The sequence below is a fragment of the Ascidia mentula genome, chromosome 5 (assembly GCF_947561715.1).
Source record: "Ascidia mentula chromosome 5, kaAscMent1.1, whole genome shotgun sequence".
Lineage (NCBI taxonomy): Eukaryota > Metazoa > Chordata > Ascidiacea > Phlebobranchia > Ascidiidae > Ascidia > Ascidia mentula.
The window spans coordinates 13,187,249-13,201,994 of NC_138570.1; the positions used below are offsets into that span (position 1 = coordinate 13,187,249).

Below are 14,746 nucleotides of genomic sequence, written 5' to 3' on the forward strand. Positions count from 1 at the left end.
ATAATATTTCAGTCCCGCATATCTCGATGTTACAAAAACGATATAAAATCATGTTCTGTGGTTTCGATGAAATATAAATAATTTTTGTGGCTGAAATAAAGCTATTGTATGAATTCTAGAGTCTTGGCGGTTTGGTGCAAATATCGCAAAGGGGGATCATGCTTGGTATGCAGGTATTTTGTGATGTAGTGATAACGCACCATATAAAGTGACGGATTAAAACTCAAGATAAACGATGCCACACGTACAACGATAAAACACAAACCTATTCCAATACAGGGCCCTCAGTTCTCAGCTAGATGCTCCGAGGAGCAGTCGACAGCAATGTCGAAATGCCCCCATCCGAACGCTAATGCTCTAGAACTTTGCTTTCATACCGCTTTTTGGCTAAATCTTGAACCTGATGAAGTCTCGCCGCATGGCAGACGAAACGTCGTAAGAATACAGTACGTTTATGCCAGAAGATCACTACATTTTTAAATCTAGAACGTTTGGTCCATCTTGGCAAATGAATTACGTGGGGTACTTGCTTTTGTTTTCGAGCACGGGGAAATTTTAAAAATTCAGGTGAATCCTGTAATCAGTTAATACAACGTACGTCATGACATCACCGTTACAACTCATCACTATCTGCGCGATTGAACTGAGTGAATTTTTATGTAAACAGTGTAATTCCAACTGTTTACAAAACTTCATTAGCTTGAAAGTGTAAGTTGCTAACTAGCATTTAACATGTTGTAAAATATTTAAAAAACTGAGTTTAAGCTATTTTCATGCAACAAATAAAAAAAATACATTGTCCAGCACAGCATCATGTTTACAAATTAAAAATAGTGAATAACATCGAAATTTGAAATAAAATTACTCCAATAATATGACTTTTGGTATTACATTGTTTGTTAGTACAGACGTTTCTGACACAACAAATTTTCATAATATCAAGAAATACTACTGATCAAGTAAGTTTGCGAAAATGGCTACATTTGCTATAGTATTTAAATTATGTTTGTTGCATGTGCGATGTGGTTGTTATTGTACTTGTTCTTCATTGCATCAAAAAGATAGAAAAAAGAGAAAAAGAAAAACAAAATAGAAGTGTTTTAATCAGCAGGTGATGAATCCCGATTCCTTCTTTGACTTGCAGTCACAGGGGTTATGGTGGTCTCGTCAAAACCATCACTTTCTAATACAAGGGCTCTTTCCAATATTACACGTCCTTCTTTGTATCTTTGTGTTTCTTCTGTGGCATATTCATACATCCAGCCTAGTTTTGTGTTGCAGTTTTTGCATGCCACATCACGCACCATGTGTCTCCCTGTAAGCATCACTCGATCCTGGACGTCACTGTACACAAGGTTGACTACCTTCAAAAGAATGAAAAGGTGATATAGGTACCACGTTTTGACTCAAAAAATCAAACAATTTAACCAACTTGCAACAGAATACATAATCTGTACTCACTTAATTATAGGCAACTTTTGACTGAAAAGTCAAATGTGGAGATGTTACTAAATTAATAAAAGCCACTCTTTTGAATGTAAGCTGTACATAAACATTAAAGTGAGTGCAGGTGACATGAAGACAAAAGTCAGTAAAACAGAGGGACAGACAAAATTACTAAACATAACCCAGCATGACTATAAGCCGTACAAACATAAAAAAAAAACTTTATAGGCAGCAGCTAACAATCAAATAAATATGGTATTGTACAATCTAGGAAATTTTCTGTTGCAGAGAGTTTAAATGACAAATTTATTTTGAAGGCCAAAATACCAATGAAACGTAAACCGTGTACACATGCAAGATCATTACCTGCAAGTTGCCCATGTTTTATTGATTTATGTCTCCCAAGTTTAGATATTACATCACTAATTACATATATAGGGTCATGTCAAATCACCCAAAATTACACATGTTATAAACACTTAGTTATGTTATTAATTCCCATAAACTTGACATATATCTGGTAATTGATTTTTCAAAGATGCAAATTTTTTGCAAATCAGGCCAGAGATATGAGAGCTACACCACCAAAAAATTAAGGTTTTGGGCTATTGGTGGTATCCGACTTGAATTCAATGATGGGTCTGACATCAGAATGCTGCAGGTAAAAATTTGCTAAAAATGCTTTTGCTAAGATAGGAGTGTTTTAACACAATGTGTGCAGCCTAGCAGTAATTTTTTTTTTTAGGGAAAGCAGAAATTGTCAAGTAATAAGTACCAAGCACCAAAAATGAAACATTAGAGTTTGGCAAAGAAAACAGTTGAAATTAACAGTACAACTAGTGTGTCTGGTATCTTATACATGGCTTTTGTGTGTGCTTTAACTGCCTTGTTAGTAGGGAAAATTACAGCACATAAAACAAAAGACTCTAAATCAAATAATATGTGTTTTCCTAATTTTCTAGGTCAGTTTACAAAAAAAATATATAATATTTACAAAATGTTCTTAACTTAGCTGTATGCACTAACAAAAAACATGGATATGCCGCTGCGCAAGACATGTTTTGTTGAATAACTGCTATCTAAACTAATGCATTTTTAGCCAATTTTTACTAGCAACATTCTGACATGCAAAGTCAGAACCATGAATTAGTTGATTTGATATGGAATGACCATAGGTCTGATGTTATTACCTTATTAAACAAAAAAGCACGTCCTGTTGCACCTGTAAATCGGGTTGAAATCAGCTCTGAGCGATTGGTAAGGGAAGTGTCACATGTTGCACATGAAAATAGTCTTGTTCCACCACTATGTTCCAAAAATATTCTACCCATGTCCTTTCAATACAGAATGAAAACAAAAATGAGTTCACTAGTTCAAATAGTAAAGCAACAAAATTTTACGGTAAAAAAGTTTTGAATTATATTTGTCATTGCTTAGAGTTATGAGATAGAATATATACATCATATTCGAATATTAATATTGATTTTTCTACATTTTTACATTCTTTGAAAGTTCAGCCTACGAACTACATCACGTGATCACTCTCTCTGTTCATGTCAGACATTAAACGCGGTTAATAAATTTGTAGATAAAGATACCTTTGGTAAACCTGAGAATACTCGGACGATATTTTATATTTTGATTAACAAATCTGGTCACCATAGGCTGATTCCTTTTTAATATTTATGCAGTCAACTTAACTCCACCTGTTAAGTTTCCTGTAAATTACGTAGCTGTTTTACAAGGTAGCAAGATTATTTTACGCAAATACGTTGCTATCTATCCCTGAACGCAATGCTTATCAACGTCCTATCCAGACTATCGCAAGGCAAGGCGCAATTCATCACGTTCCACTTACATTTCACGGATCGATTTACGCAAATAATTTCAAGTAGATAACGTGGCATTTGTTGAATCTGGGCAGAATATTCGCAAGAAAAGGTTTCTGTCCGTCGTCGGATCAAGAAAACGCAACTGACAGATAAACAAAAAAGGATTCCACTGACGAAAAACTACGGAGATAAAAAACATTTTTGTTTAACTGCCATACACTATATTCGTACATTAACTGCATTAAACAATACAAATATTCAGTTGTAAAGTTAAGTTAAGCTTCTTTGACATCGCACTGCCTCCAGTTTATACCAGATAGTCGATCCGTTTGTCATACGGATTCTAAATTTGTTATTATCCGGTTTAGCTCCGATTCAGGTTTAGATTTAGTGCCACTTAATAAGCTACTGTTATCATTTGAACTTAAAACGTATTTATAAAACCACAAGACAAGACCTTCATGATTAATAAGTCTGTCATATGTGTTATGTCACAAATGATTTTTTAACTGTTCACGCGAAATGTTTCAGTTCGAAAGAGGTTTAGTTTCGATTTAAATTATTCGGTTCAGTTCTGGTTCGGGTTTTTCAGATTACACATTATGGTTCCGGTTCAACTCCGGTTCTCAAAAATAAACTCCTCAAACAGGTTTAGGCGTTCGGCCTCAGTTCCAGTTCGACTCCCTTGTTTATTGTCTTCACAAAAACAGCTGTGTTTTGATTTGGCATAGTTTGGTACGCAGTTACCAGAAACTTTACAGACACCAAAAAATATACGCTGTAAATTAGAAAAAGTTTTGAAAACACTAGATGGGATCGGCCTGCATGCCGCGGAAGCGACCTAGCTACTGGACCATAGCACGATCGATCTTCCCTCCGGGTATGTATGGAGTCAAAATGTAAACACCATCTCTCGTTATAGCTCAAAACGATTGCGGTGATGCAATTCCGCTTCTGTTGTTGTGTAGAAGAAATGATAAACGATTGAGCCTGGATCATGTTCTGAGAAAAACAGGATGTTCTGAGATGTGAAAACGTTGATAAACCGTTTCTCTGTAGTGTTGAAAAACGTAAAGGTATTTCGCCGAGGTACGATTGCTTTCTTAGATATCGTTCCAAATGGCTGAAATTAGACCATCACAAATTATTCAAATTCCAAATTCGGAAAATCTATTTTCTTTGTATGAATAAAGTTTTACAGCGTCTTATAGTTATTTTGTGTTGTTACGGTAAAATTGCGAATACTTTCCATTAAATGCTGTTGCGTATCCTGCATTAAACTTGATGGGCTATTCTATCCAACGTTAACTTGATTTAATACTGAACTAAAAATTCGGTGAAGTGTGTTGTGGCCCAACAAGTTTGAGAACCGTAGGGCCCATGAGACAGCGAGTTACACCGAAAAACTTACAGCTGGTTGTAATTTAGATGCGATATAGCAGGTGTGATGCGAGCAGTCTCAACCTGTCGATTGCGTCTGAAATTGTGTTGTCTTAACAGGAATCATAACAACAGCATTTTTTATTCGAGAAAATATACTGATCAACTGTAGTTGGTCACGTACGTATTTGCTGCTTCCTGATAGATGTTCCGTTTGTATATCCCTTCGCAGTCAGAATTCACAATATCTACTCATACAGGTAGAACTCACAGATACTCGATCTCTTAACGCTGCCAGTGCCACGCAACCTTTTTGCACTTATTTCACATTAAATTTTCCAATTCCAATACTTCTTCTCAAAGAAAATGTTAGCATTATGACGTCATGACATAAGTGCACATTGTAGTTATCGAGTTTGGAATGAGCGAATTGTTCAACTGCTTGGCGTAAACGATAAAAATACTTGGAGAGCTTTGTAACATAATATTTTGTTGTGACTTTGGTTTAAAAGGAAATTTTCTTGTTAGATACATACAGGACATTGTTGTCTGAAGGTTGTTTGCGTTCAAAACATGACAATTATGCATAGCATTGCATTTTGTCTGTGGTCGAAATTAAATGTAGTAGTGTTATAGCTAGAACATTGTTTTAACAAAAAGATGCACTAAAATTGTAAAATATTACCACAAAATTTATGTCTTGTTTAAAAAAGCTTTCCGCAAGCACTGAATGGGAGCAGTTGTTTTATCACTCGTGTGCGCACGGTTGTTGACAAATGACCAATCGATCGCAAAGCTAATATCACAACATCAACCTTTCGCGAAGAAACCTTGCGTGCAACCGTACGCAGGAAATGCCTTGGGTGCAACCATACGCAGGGAAATGCTGTTTGCGTTCTAGTCTGTTGCAAATGGTAAATGGGGTGAGTTTAGTCCGGGCCTGTTGTGCACCTGGGATAAAGTAGTGACAAAATATCGACCTACAAGCGACTGTCAGCGCTTTAGCTTCTGCCAGTGATGTAATGAACTTTGGCGTGCCTGATGGGAAGAAGGTACCCGCGGACAGACAAACAAAAAACAAAAACGAAGTAGTCCCAGGGGATCTTAAGTGGTAATTTGTTTTTTTTCGCAACTGAATTCAGAGGCGCGTTTTAAACACAGCAACAACAAGTCTTTATAGTGTCGTCGCCGAGGTGTTTAGACTTGAATGGGCCCAGACTATTAGTATCATTAACAAAGTTAGGTGTATTATTTGCTTTTTACTGCAAAAGGCCTATGTTGTACTTGAAAAGGCGATGACATGAGTGTTTGTTATGCAGTAACATGTAAAATTTATTGTTTTCGCATTTTTTCCATCGTAGGCGTATCAGCACGAAAACAAGTCGATTAAACTACGATAGAATGATTGCAGAAATTGACGCGTCAGAAGTTGTAGTTGCGCAATCACAACAATAAAATATTAAAATTAAGCCGACAAGTAAATTTTCGGAAAGGGTGCCTTATATTTGAATCATGTCCGCTAAGTGGTAGTTTGTACAACATGCTTGGCAATCGTTTGCTGGTCATTATCGTTTGGGGATATTGAGTGGCGAGCATTGGGCCCTGAAATGTTTTTAATATTAATGCGGTTGATGCATTATTCATAACCACACGATAACGCCACTAACTCGCGCGGCCTCTTAAACAAACACCTTAGGAATTAGACTGATATTCCGGCTTTGCGAAACATTTTCCCTTTTTCGAGATTACAGTTTAAACGTCTGGAGTGGCAGGGGTAGATCCTAATGTCGCGTGTATGTCCATCGAAAATCAATGCTTGTTTCCTTAATGCGAAATTTTAATCAATATTTAATTATTTCTTTCCCTATAGTCACAAAATTTATAAGAAACAGCAATCTATTTTATCGCACTTATAGTATCAATACCGTATAATACCTCAATAGGATATATGTGTGAGAATAGTTTGGTCTCTTACAGAAATAGTCTGCTTCATTGTAATAACAGTTGTAGTTGTTATAATGTCCGAAGTTGTAGCAATTATTCCTGTGACTGGGATAAATTGCATAAACAATGCGAATAAATTCGTAACTTTAAAAGTATTTCGGACAAACGGTTCTTCGGTTGTACAAACAAAATACACTTTACATTCGGACAATGAAATTTGTTTGCTCATTTTCACAAAAGTCTTTGATATTTGGTATACGTACTCTACAGTTGGTAAATTTCGTATTAGTTTATCATACGAGTTTTGTTATCAACAAAGCACAAAATGAATGCCATGTTGTATTTTGGTATTCACCAGCCGACAAGAAGTTCAACAGTTTTATCGAAATAAATAACTTTCGTTTACTGCCATGGCAAATTCCAAAAGCAACTGGTAATGTAATATATTTACAGCGTTGGGGGAAAAATAAGAAATCAAACGAAACGATTCCACTTGATGGATAGGGTTTTACCTAAACAACAAACCAAAACTCCACAGAAATGTCGTCTGTGAATGTCATCGTCCAGGTGGTTGTACCGGTGCTGTATTGCACCATTTCTGCAGTGGGATTGTTTGGGAATGGAATTGTACTTTGCATTATGTGGATGCTCGTTAAAGTGAGTCTGCTTTTTATGACTTTACAGGCATTAAGAATTAATACCATTAATTTAATTTATGCACTGAAGCTTTTAGCTCAGTAGTAAAACGTCAAGTAAAACTTGTAAAACGACAAGCACGTTCGTTCATTTTAGAAAGTTACTGGTATTGAAAAATAAACATGTTTGTGAACCAAAGTTACTGTGTATAAAATTATTAAAGCTTGAAGTTATAGTTCTCGTTCAATTTCAGTCAAAATCAGTGACCGATGTTTATGTCACCAACTTGGCGATTGCCGACATGTTGTTGTTAACAACATTGCCTTTCTGGGCCGCTGATCTTATCATGGGTGAATGGGTATTTGGGCAAGGCATGTGCAAGGTATGTGTGTTTGTGGAGAAAACAACGGTGATGATAATGCCGTTCATGCATAAAATTTTAATAGTCACTGTGAATGTAATGTGGAAAGGTATTATGTTTGTCCCACATGCGGAACCAGCATGCAGATGCTTTGGATCGATTTTACGTTTATTGTCTCTGAGGAAATTTAGATACTTTTTGATCGATTTGCCAATTAACCAGAAGATCTAAATTAGACCTGTCTTCACATGGGGGCTTTGTAGCACGGATTTACGTTGAACGAATAACGATTAGTTATCGGTACAAATAACACTATTACTTCGCTTTCTTGGCATCTGAATACAAAGTTACAGTAAAACCGGGAAGTTTCTATCCAGTAGCCCCTTTTTCTCTTGTTTAATAAAATCTTACCTATGCGTTCACTTTATTAAGCTTTGTTAATAAAACTTTTTGCGAAACACGACTGACATTCAACAAATACACAGAGTATTTACAAATCCGAATCATTTGAAAGTAGCAAAACCTATGCCCTTACCCGCTCAGCTAACGAGAAAAATTATAAAAGGAGCAGGAGCGGGAGCACGTGTCGTTACATCGTTAGTTATGTAAATGTTAATCTGTGTAGGTCATCAGCTGTATGACGTATATGAATATGTATGCTTCCATCTTCTTCCTCACTGCTATGAGTCTCGACAGATGGTTGGCAATTGTCAAGGTAAGATACCGTTACAATCAAATGTTAAACTTTACGATAAGCAATGTGGAGCCAATAATATGAATTGTGTATAAGCTGCAGACTTATATCGAAAACAGTGGCCATCTGTCTGCAGCTTATACACAGTTAAACTTTACATTTCAACAAAGTATGTGGATTACATCTGGGTGACACATGAATTCATGAATCATAATTTTATTTTTTCCGTCGTAACGGCAAGCATAATTCCACTGTAAAGAAGTACAATAAAATAAAATAAAAAAATGAAAAATGAGGTATTCACATATAAAGAGCAACACACACACACAAGAGAAACATGAAAACACAACGTAACTTTTATAACTCAATCGTTGTGAAGGTAGTGAAGGCATGTATGCAAGTGCCCCTGGCAGAAGTTTAATTGGTTGATGAGGTGATGGTGCCATAGCGCAAACAGACCTCGAGGAATTTCTTCGAAAAAGCACATGGTGACACATGAAGTTGCGTATAAGCACAACAAGATGTATGGTTGGATAACACAAACTAAATCAAATCATTTGTATTATGCGAAGAAAATACTACGCGATATAACAATAAACACAAGAAATTAACTGATGGACACCGATAAAACTGTAAAGGTTAGCAAGTCAATATATAAAGCGCATTTTCTTCGCTATCTCGTAATTATGGATAATACGTTTTCAAGCAAACGCATGATCGATAATTTGTTTCAATTCATATCGACGAGATGAAAGGAGATGAAGAAGCGACATCTGATGTTTAAACGTGATATAATATTGTTTCAAATATTCTTCGAAAAGATCAATACCTTACAACAAACACACGCAACAATCGGACCGTTATGGAATCAAACAAAAACACAGTCGTCGACGTACATAGTTAAAGTCTAACAGCAAAATAAAATTTAGTCCTTTTGAGGACTGCCAAACTACATTTTCTGCAAAAAAAAAATAATAAACAACCTAACGCTCAAAATATTTTGTGCATGTTGGTTTAATAGTAGATTGTTTCGATGGAAAGATAACAATTAGTTATGAAAACTTCTTTCCTTTTTATATTCACATGTAACAAGGTAGGCATAAAATGACAATAAATATGCAGATTGGCGGGCTGGACAATGTCCCGTGTTTAAAAAAATTAGTGCGCAGTAAACATACCAAAAGTGTAGAACGGCACAATTGGTTCAGTCTTTTGTCGGGATATTTAATTTAATCACCAGGTCGAAAGAAACAGAAAGTGTATTTATTTAACCCGACATAAAACACAATGTTCTTTACGTCCATGAGGACTAAGATACATAAAAAACAAACACGACATTATTTGTAGCAAACCGTTGGAAGTGCTCTTCCTTTTAGTAACGTGTGAATATGAATTTGTTATTAGTTGTGGCAATTTAATGGTTTTATGGCCGATTTTTAATCTTATGTTTCAGGCGGTTAAGTGCCGCTCGCTGCGAACCGTTCGGAATGCTTGGATTACATGCATTTCAATTTGGTGTGTTGGTTTGCTTTTCGTTATTTTGCCGGCGCTTTACCGAACATCTGAACCAAGCGGTCGTGGAATGTGAGTGAATTTTGCAATCTAATTGAATATGTGTCTTTTTAAACCCATTTAAGCCATAAGAATATGATAAAAATATTTGATGAAAAACAACCCTTAACACACAACAAATTTCCCAATTATTATTGCCAATTTACTATATTGCAGTAGAAAATGTATTTGGCGGTTTCCAGCGGAGTCAACCTACAGTCTCAACGTTTTATACAACGTCCTGCGAACATTTCTTGGCTTCCTCTTGCCTCTTGTAATAATCGTATTTTGCTATTTCGACCTTATTCGCTTTCTTCAAAAACGCAGTGTTACTAAGAGACGAAAAACGTCAGTCGCCAAAAGTCAACAAAGTAAGTTTTAAAAACTATTTACTCTTTTGACGGGAATCTTGCAGATAAGACAAATTTATCGGTCATAGTTCAAATGCACGCAGCAATTAGAACGGCATTTGAAGAATATGCGACAGCTAATCAATAGGTGTTTTTAATTCGCCCAAAAGAGCTTGTTAAGAGAAACAACGACAAAAACCTAAAATGCCCGCTGTCACTGACATTGATTTTGGACTTAAAATACTGTTTTAACACTTCTGCAGTGACAGGTGATACTAACGTTTTTTGCGATAAAAGGCATGGATCAATAATCACTCTACCCGCGTGTCTGATCACGAAGAAAGGTTACCAGTGATTAATGTTTAATTCATGAAATCAATCTTTACTAATCATAGGTTAAAATTTATAAGGTTTTTCGTTCGTTTTTGCTTGTTTTGGACTTCTCCATTTTATATTTTATTTTTTGTTTGGTAAACAGAAATGGATCAAATAGACCTTTGAAATCATAGTTAATGTTCATGTTATGGATAACACACATATCGTTAATACTCGTTTCGGCAGAAACTTACGCCTGCACAGCCAGTTAATTAATTTGCGAACAAACCTGAGTATTATTCATCCTGCAGACCAGATGCAACACCATTCCTTATTCTATATAAGCACACCAGTTAACATGCAGTACAATGTTGTAGTACGATAACATATCTAACAAACGACCTTGACAGAAAAAATGTTTTTAGATAGAAAAGACAAAGTAACGAAGATGGTTCTGGTTGTCATCTCGTGCTTCGTAATTTCATGGCTTCCAAATCAGGTTTTGATAATATTGTACTTGTTTGGAATTGATGCGTTTTCCTACAGTAGTGCACTTAAACACAACTTCTTCTAATTGGATTCCTAATGTCAATAATGTCTTTTTCCGCTGAGCTTAGTAATGCAATTGATTAGTTTTAATTGACTCCTTTGAAGCATGCGGCCTTTTGGGATTTTGGATTTCTAAAAGCTTCTCCATTTTGCCTTTCTTAGACAAACACCGTGGCTAATGGACGTTAAGTCCAAGCAAGTCAAAACACGTATGTCGCTAATTTGCACGCATTGGTTTAAATGGATTTGCTAGCGCACAATGTTATGTTAACATTTTGATATTTCAACTAACAAAAATACATGTTTTTGTTATAATCTGCCTTGTGTTTACTGAATATTTCCAAAAGACATATCTCCCCAAAATTTGAAAAAAATGGTTGATTTGAAAAATGTCGTATACGACATCATTGTATCACTTTATAATCCTGTTGTTGCTTAAAAATTATCCCGGAAGTCCATTTGAACCATACAATTTGTTACCTAAATTTCTCAAAGATTTTCTTGTTATATTCGTTTCTCACGGAGCTTTATCAGTTTAATCAATACACATTAGTTAAATCGATTTAAAAAGCGAAATCACATTAAATAGAGCAAAAGGTCGAATGTTCTTAACATTTGAGGAAGTCTTTTAAAACTTTGTTTTATTTTAGATAACAAACTTCATTCACTTGCTGAAACTAACCGGTTTTATTAACTACGGATGTAGCAACACCGTCAGATTTTCAACTCCGTCCTACTCTCCCGAAAGTAATTATAATGTCACGGAACAAGTAAGTTAATGTATAAGTTTCATTCTTTGAATGTGAGAAACTTTCGAACGTAAAATAAAACTTTTAATTATTCAAATAAGGTAATTGATGCGCATTTAATTCAAGTATTTTTGTGTTTCAATGACACTTGAAAGACACAATCAACGATATACGACCATAAACTATATACCTCAGGGTTTTTCTTGACATGCACTATTGTGCGTCAGGAAAAAAATGTTAAAAATGCCTAAATGTTCAGGAGTTTTAAATTTGCCTCTTTTTCTATAATAAAATTTTTGGGTGTCAAAAAAATTTTATGTTTGGGTGACTGACTGACATATGCACATTAACCATGTTTGTATACAACTCTTTATTTCCTAATTGCAGTTAACTGTTGTGAACGTAACCGGTATTGGCTGGCAGACGGCTGACTTGCTCTTTTCTAATTCTTCCATCAGCTCCCCTGTTCTCAGCGAGGTGACATCAGCCAGAGAAAAAGTCGTTTCGTGTGCAACGAATTATTGGTAAAGTTAACAAAGTCTCAGTTAGACCCAAGACAGATATGGAGCGAAAAATTGATCAACACATTTCGTTTTTCCTGTTGTGTTAAGTAAACGTTATTCAAAGTATCATGCGTTAATTGCTAGACAAATTTCCACTTTTTAACGCATTACAACAAATTTCCGAGCTCGCTGATTTATTCAAAACCGGAAGAGAGAAGCAAGTTTAATTAAACACAGAACCAACTTTTTGGAATTAATTTCTTTTTAACAGGTCTGTGTTTTACGCCCATTTGATTTCCGCCTGCCTTGGGTTTTCAAATTCCATGATGAACCCAATCGTCTACTCCTTCATGGGGGCAGTTTTTCGCAAGAAGATGTGTCAGTTGCTTACGTGTGCACCGAAAGGATCGATGCATGTGCGACACAGGTGAGCTGGCTGATGAGCCCAATTTAAATGTCGGACATATGTAAAGCCTGTTGTTAATTTTGTTGTGATGTAAGTCAGGGCTTCCCAAACTTTTTCGCTGGCGACCTCTTTTAATAAAATGTGATAAAAAAATATGAAAAAATTATAATTTTTTGTTTAAATTTGGGTTCAAATCACTTCGTGTTAAAGAACATGAGATTGTCTTAGGTTGGGTTTGCCTCAATTGGTGCCACAACTTCTTGTAACGTCTCCCTGGAACCTAAGAATAATAATTAACTAACCTCATATTCCTCAAGAAACCCAATGCATGTGCATGTGGTCCAGAAATGCTGCCTGTTTTAAATCTTAACGTTTCTGCAATTTTGTGCCGTATGGTGTAAAAAAAAAGTAACTATCTTTCCACAAAAAAACGCTTTCAATTTCTAGTTAATCTAGCCATCACCTGGTTCTTATAACTGCCTGATTTGTAACAAAACTGTCATTTCACCCACTAACAACGAGGGATAGATGAGGATGTTATTTTAGAGCGAGCTTCTGGACCTCGACCCGTCTTGCTACAACAAGAACACGATTCAGCACTGTTATCTTCAGCAGGAAATCAGCTCGATTCCAAAATCAACCAGCTGGTGAACCCGTGGTCAAAATATCAGGAGGGTGTCTGAATGTTGACCAAGGTAATTTTTGTTGCTGTGCCAGGCGGTTAAACGTAACAGCCAAGCTTGCATAATGCAGTGGAATTAATTATAACAGGTGCAGCGCATGAGCAGGAATGCCTGTTCCCTGACCATGTTGAAGAGCGTCTTGATCAGTTGAGACCACGAAATAGTGGTGCCCCAGTTACCAGGCGCATGAACAGGAATAACCACATGCAGAATATTAAAGGTCAAAGATGTGTGGGTGATTTGCAGGGGCAAGGACAAGGTATCACGGGTGTGGCGGTTGACATGGAAACTGATGACGAGGACCAACGGTTAATGCCAAATAAATGTGACTCGGGTGAAGTAAATATTGAAGCGGATGTGGAAAGCGATAAAGAAGAAGCAATACAGGAAGTCGTTTCCAACATACCGAACGGAGATCTGGTGTGACAAAATTTTAGTTTGCATTGTGTTTGTACATTAGTAATTTGGGAAGGTCAAATTTATTGAACAAAAAACATTTGGAAAAGGTAACTTTTTTCTTGTATGATGATGGTTGGTGTATTAAAAGTTCACTTAAAAATCGTATAAATCGATGGTGTTGTGCCAGTTGGTTTTCTCCCAAATATATGTAGCAGTTATTTATTTCAAGTGGAGGGTTTGTAATGACACTATGTGGGTATAACACATAAACGTATCAGGGAATTTTCTTATTTTTGTCTTTGTGGTGAAGTTTAATTCGAACTGGAGCATGGACATATCACGGCAACCCGACAATTGTACCTTTTTTCGATTATCAATGACGCCAGGTGTTTATATTTGTACAGAATAGCTGTCGTTTTTCCTCTTATCTGTATAGATGCCGCACAACAGTTTTTGATTGCAATCAGGTGTTTTGTCTGCCTACCAACCAATGTCCAATATTGGTGTTTCCCCCACACAGCACTTGTGTCTCCCTATCGTTGATTCGTGCGACAAATGATGGTCAAAGCTGTTCTTTTACGCTGTTATACTTGTATTGTCGTAATTATACGTGATTTATGCAACGTTTAGTGTCATTGGATACATGGTAAAATACCTAAACCACACAACATGTAAATAGACCTGGCTGACTGTTCCGCTTGTTTCCCAATGACCGTTGATAGGTCTTGTGACTTACATAGGGACCTAAAATTCTTCAAAGTTAAAAAAAAAATTTGCTCCTGGATGAGACTGCACAGAGCAAGGACTTGTTGGGCCTCCTGGAAGATCATATGACCAACAAGGGGGGTATAAACAGCCCTGGGGGGTAGGGCTTTGGCACTTTTTCAGCAACTAAATTTGATGCCATTGCATAGAGAAGGGTTGGAACTTACAAAAAATGCAAATGAG

The 14,746-nt window shown here is 36.2% G+C and overlaps 2 protein-coding genes across 4 annotated transcripts; one reads left to right on the top strand and one right to left on the bottom strand.

Moving 5' to 3' along the window:
• Nucleotides 1-792: 792 nt before the first annotated feature.
• LOC145903663 (protein yippee-like 5) lies at nucleotides 793-2,784 on the bottom strand. The gene is made up of 2 exons (XM_082991774.1): nucleotides 2,637-2,784; nucleotides 793-1,364 (listed from the first exon to the last, which is right to left on the bottom strand). The coding sequence occupies exons 1-2, from the start codon at nucleotides 2,775-2,777 to the stop codon at nucleotides 1,101-1,103; spliced, it is 405 nt and encodes a 134-aa protein (XP_082847900.1). The 5' UTR covers nucleotides 2,778-2,784; the 3' UTR covers nucleotides 793-1,100.
• A 4,276-nt stretch (nucleotides 2,785-7,060) lies between these two features.
• Nucleotides 7,061-14,357, top strand: LOC145903650 (type-1 angiotensin II receptor-like). 3 transcript variants are annotated; one of them, XM_082991758.1, is made up of 11 exons: nucleotides 7,061-7,259; nucleotides 7,492-7,620; nucleotides 8,225-8,314; nucleotides 9,747-9,877; nucleotides 10,022-10,215; nucleotides 10,935-11,008; nucleotides 11,709-11,828; nucleotides 12,195-12,331; nucleotides 12,582-12,737; nucleotides 13,263-13,411; nucleotides 13,488-14,357. In XM_082991758.1, exons 1-11 carry the CDS (start codon nucleotides 7,143-7,145, stop codon nucleotides 13,823-13,825), a joined length of 1,635 nt encoding a protein of 544 aa, XP_082847884.1. In that variant the 5' UTR covers nucleotides 7,061-7,142; the 3' UTR covers nucleotides 13,826-14,357. The 3 variants fall into 3 exon arrangements, with proteins under 3 accessions (XP_082847884.1, XP_082847885.1, XP_082847886.1); XM_082991759.1 differs by having other exon boundaries at nucleotides 13,329-13,411; XM_082991760.1 differs by having other exon boundaries at nucleotides 13,332-13,411.
• Nucleotides 14,358-14,746: the final 389 nt, after the last annotated feature.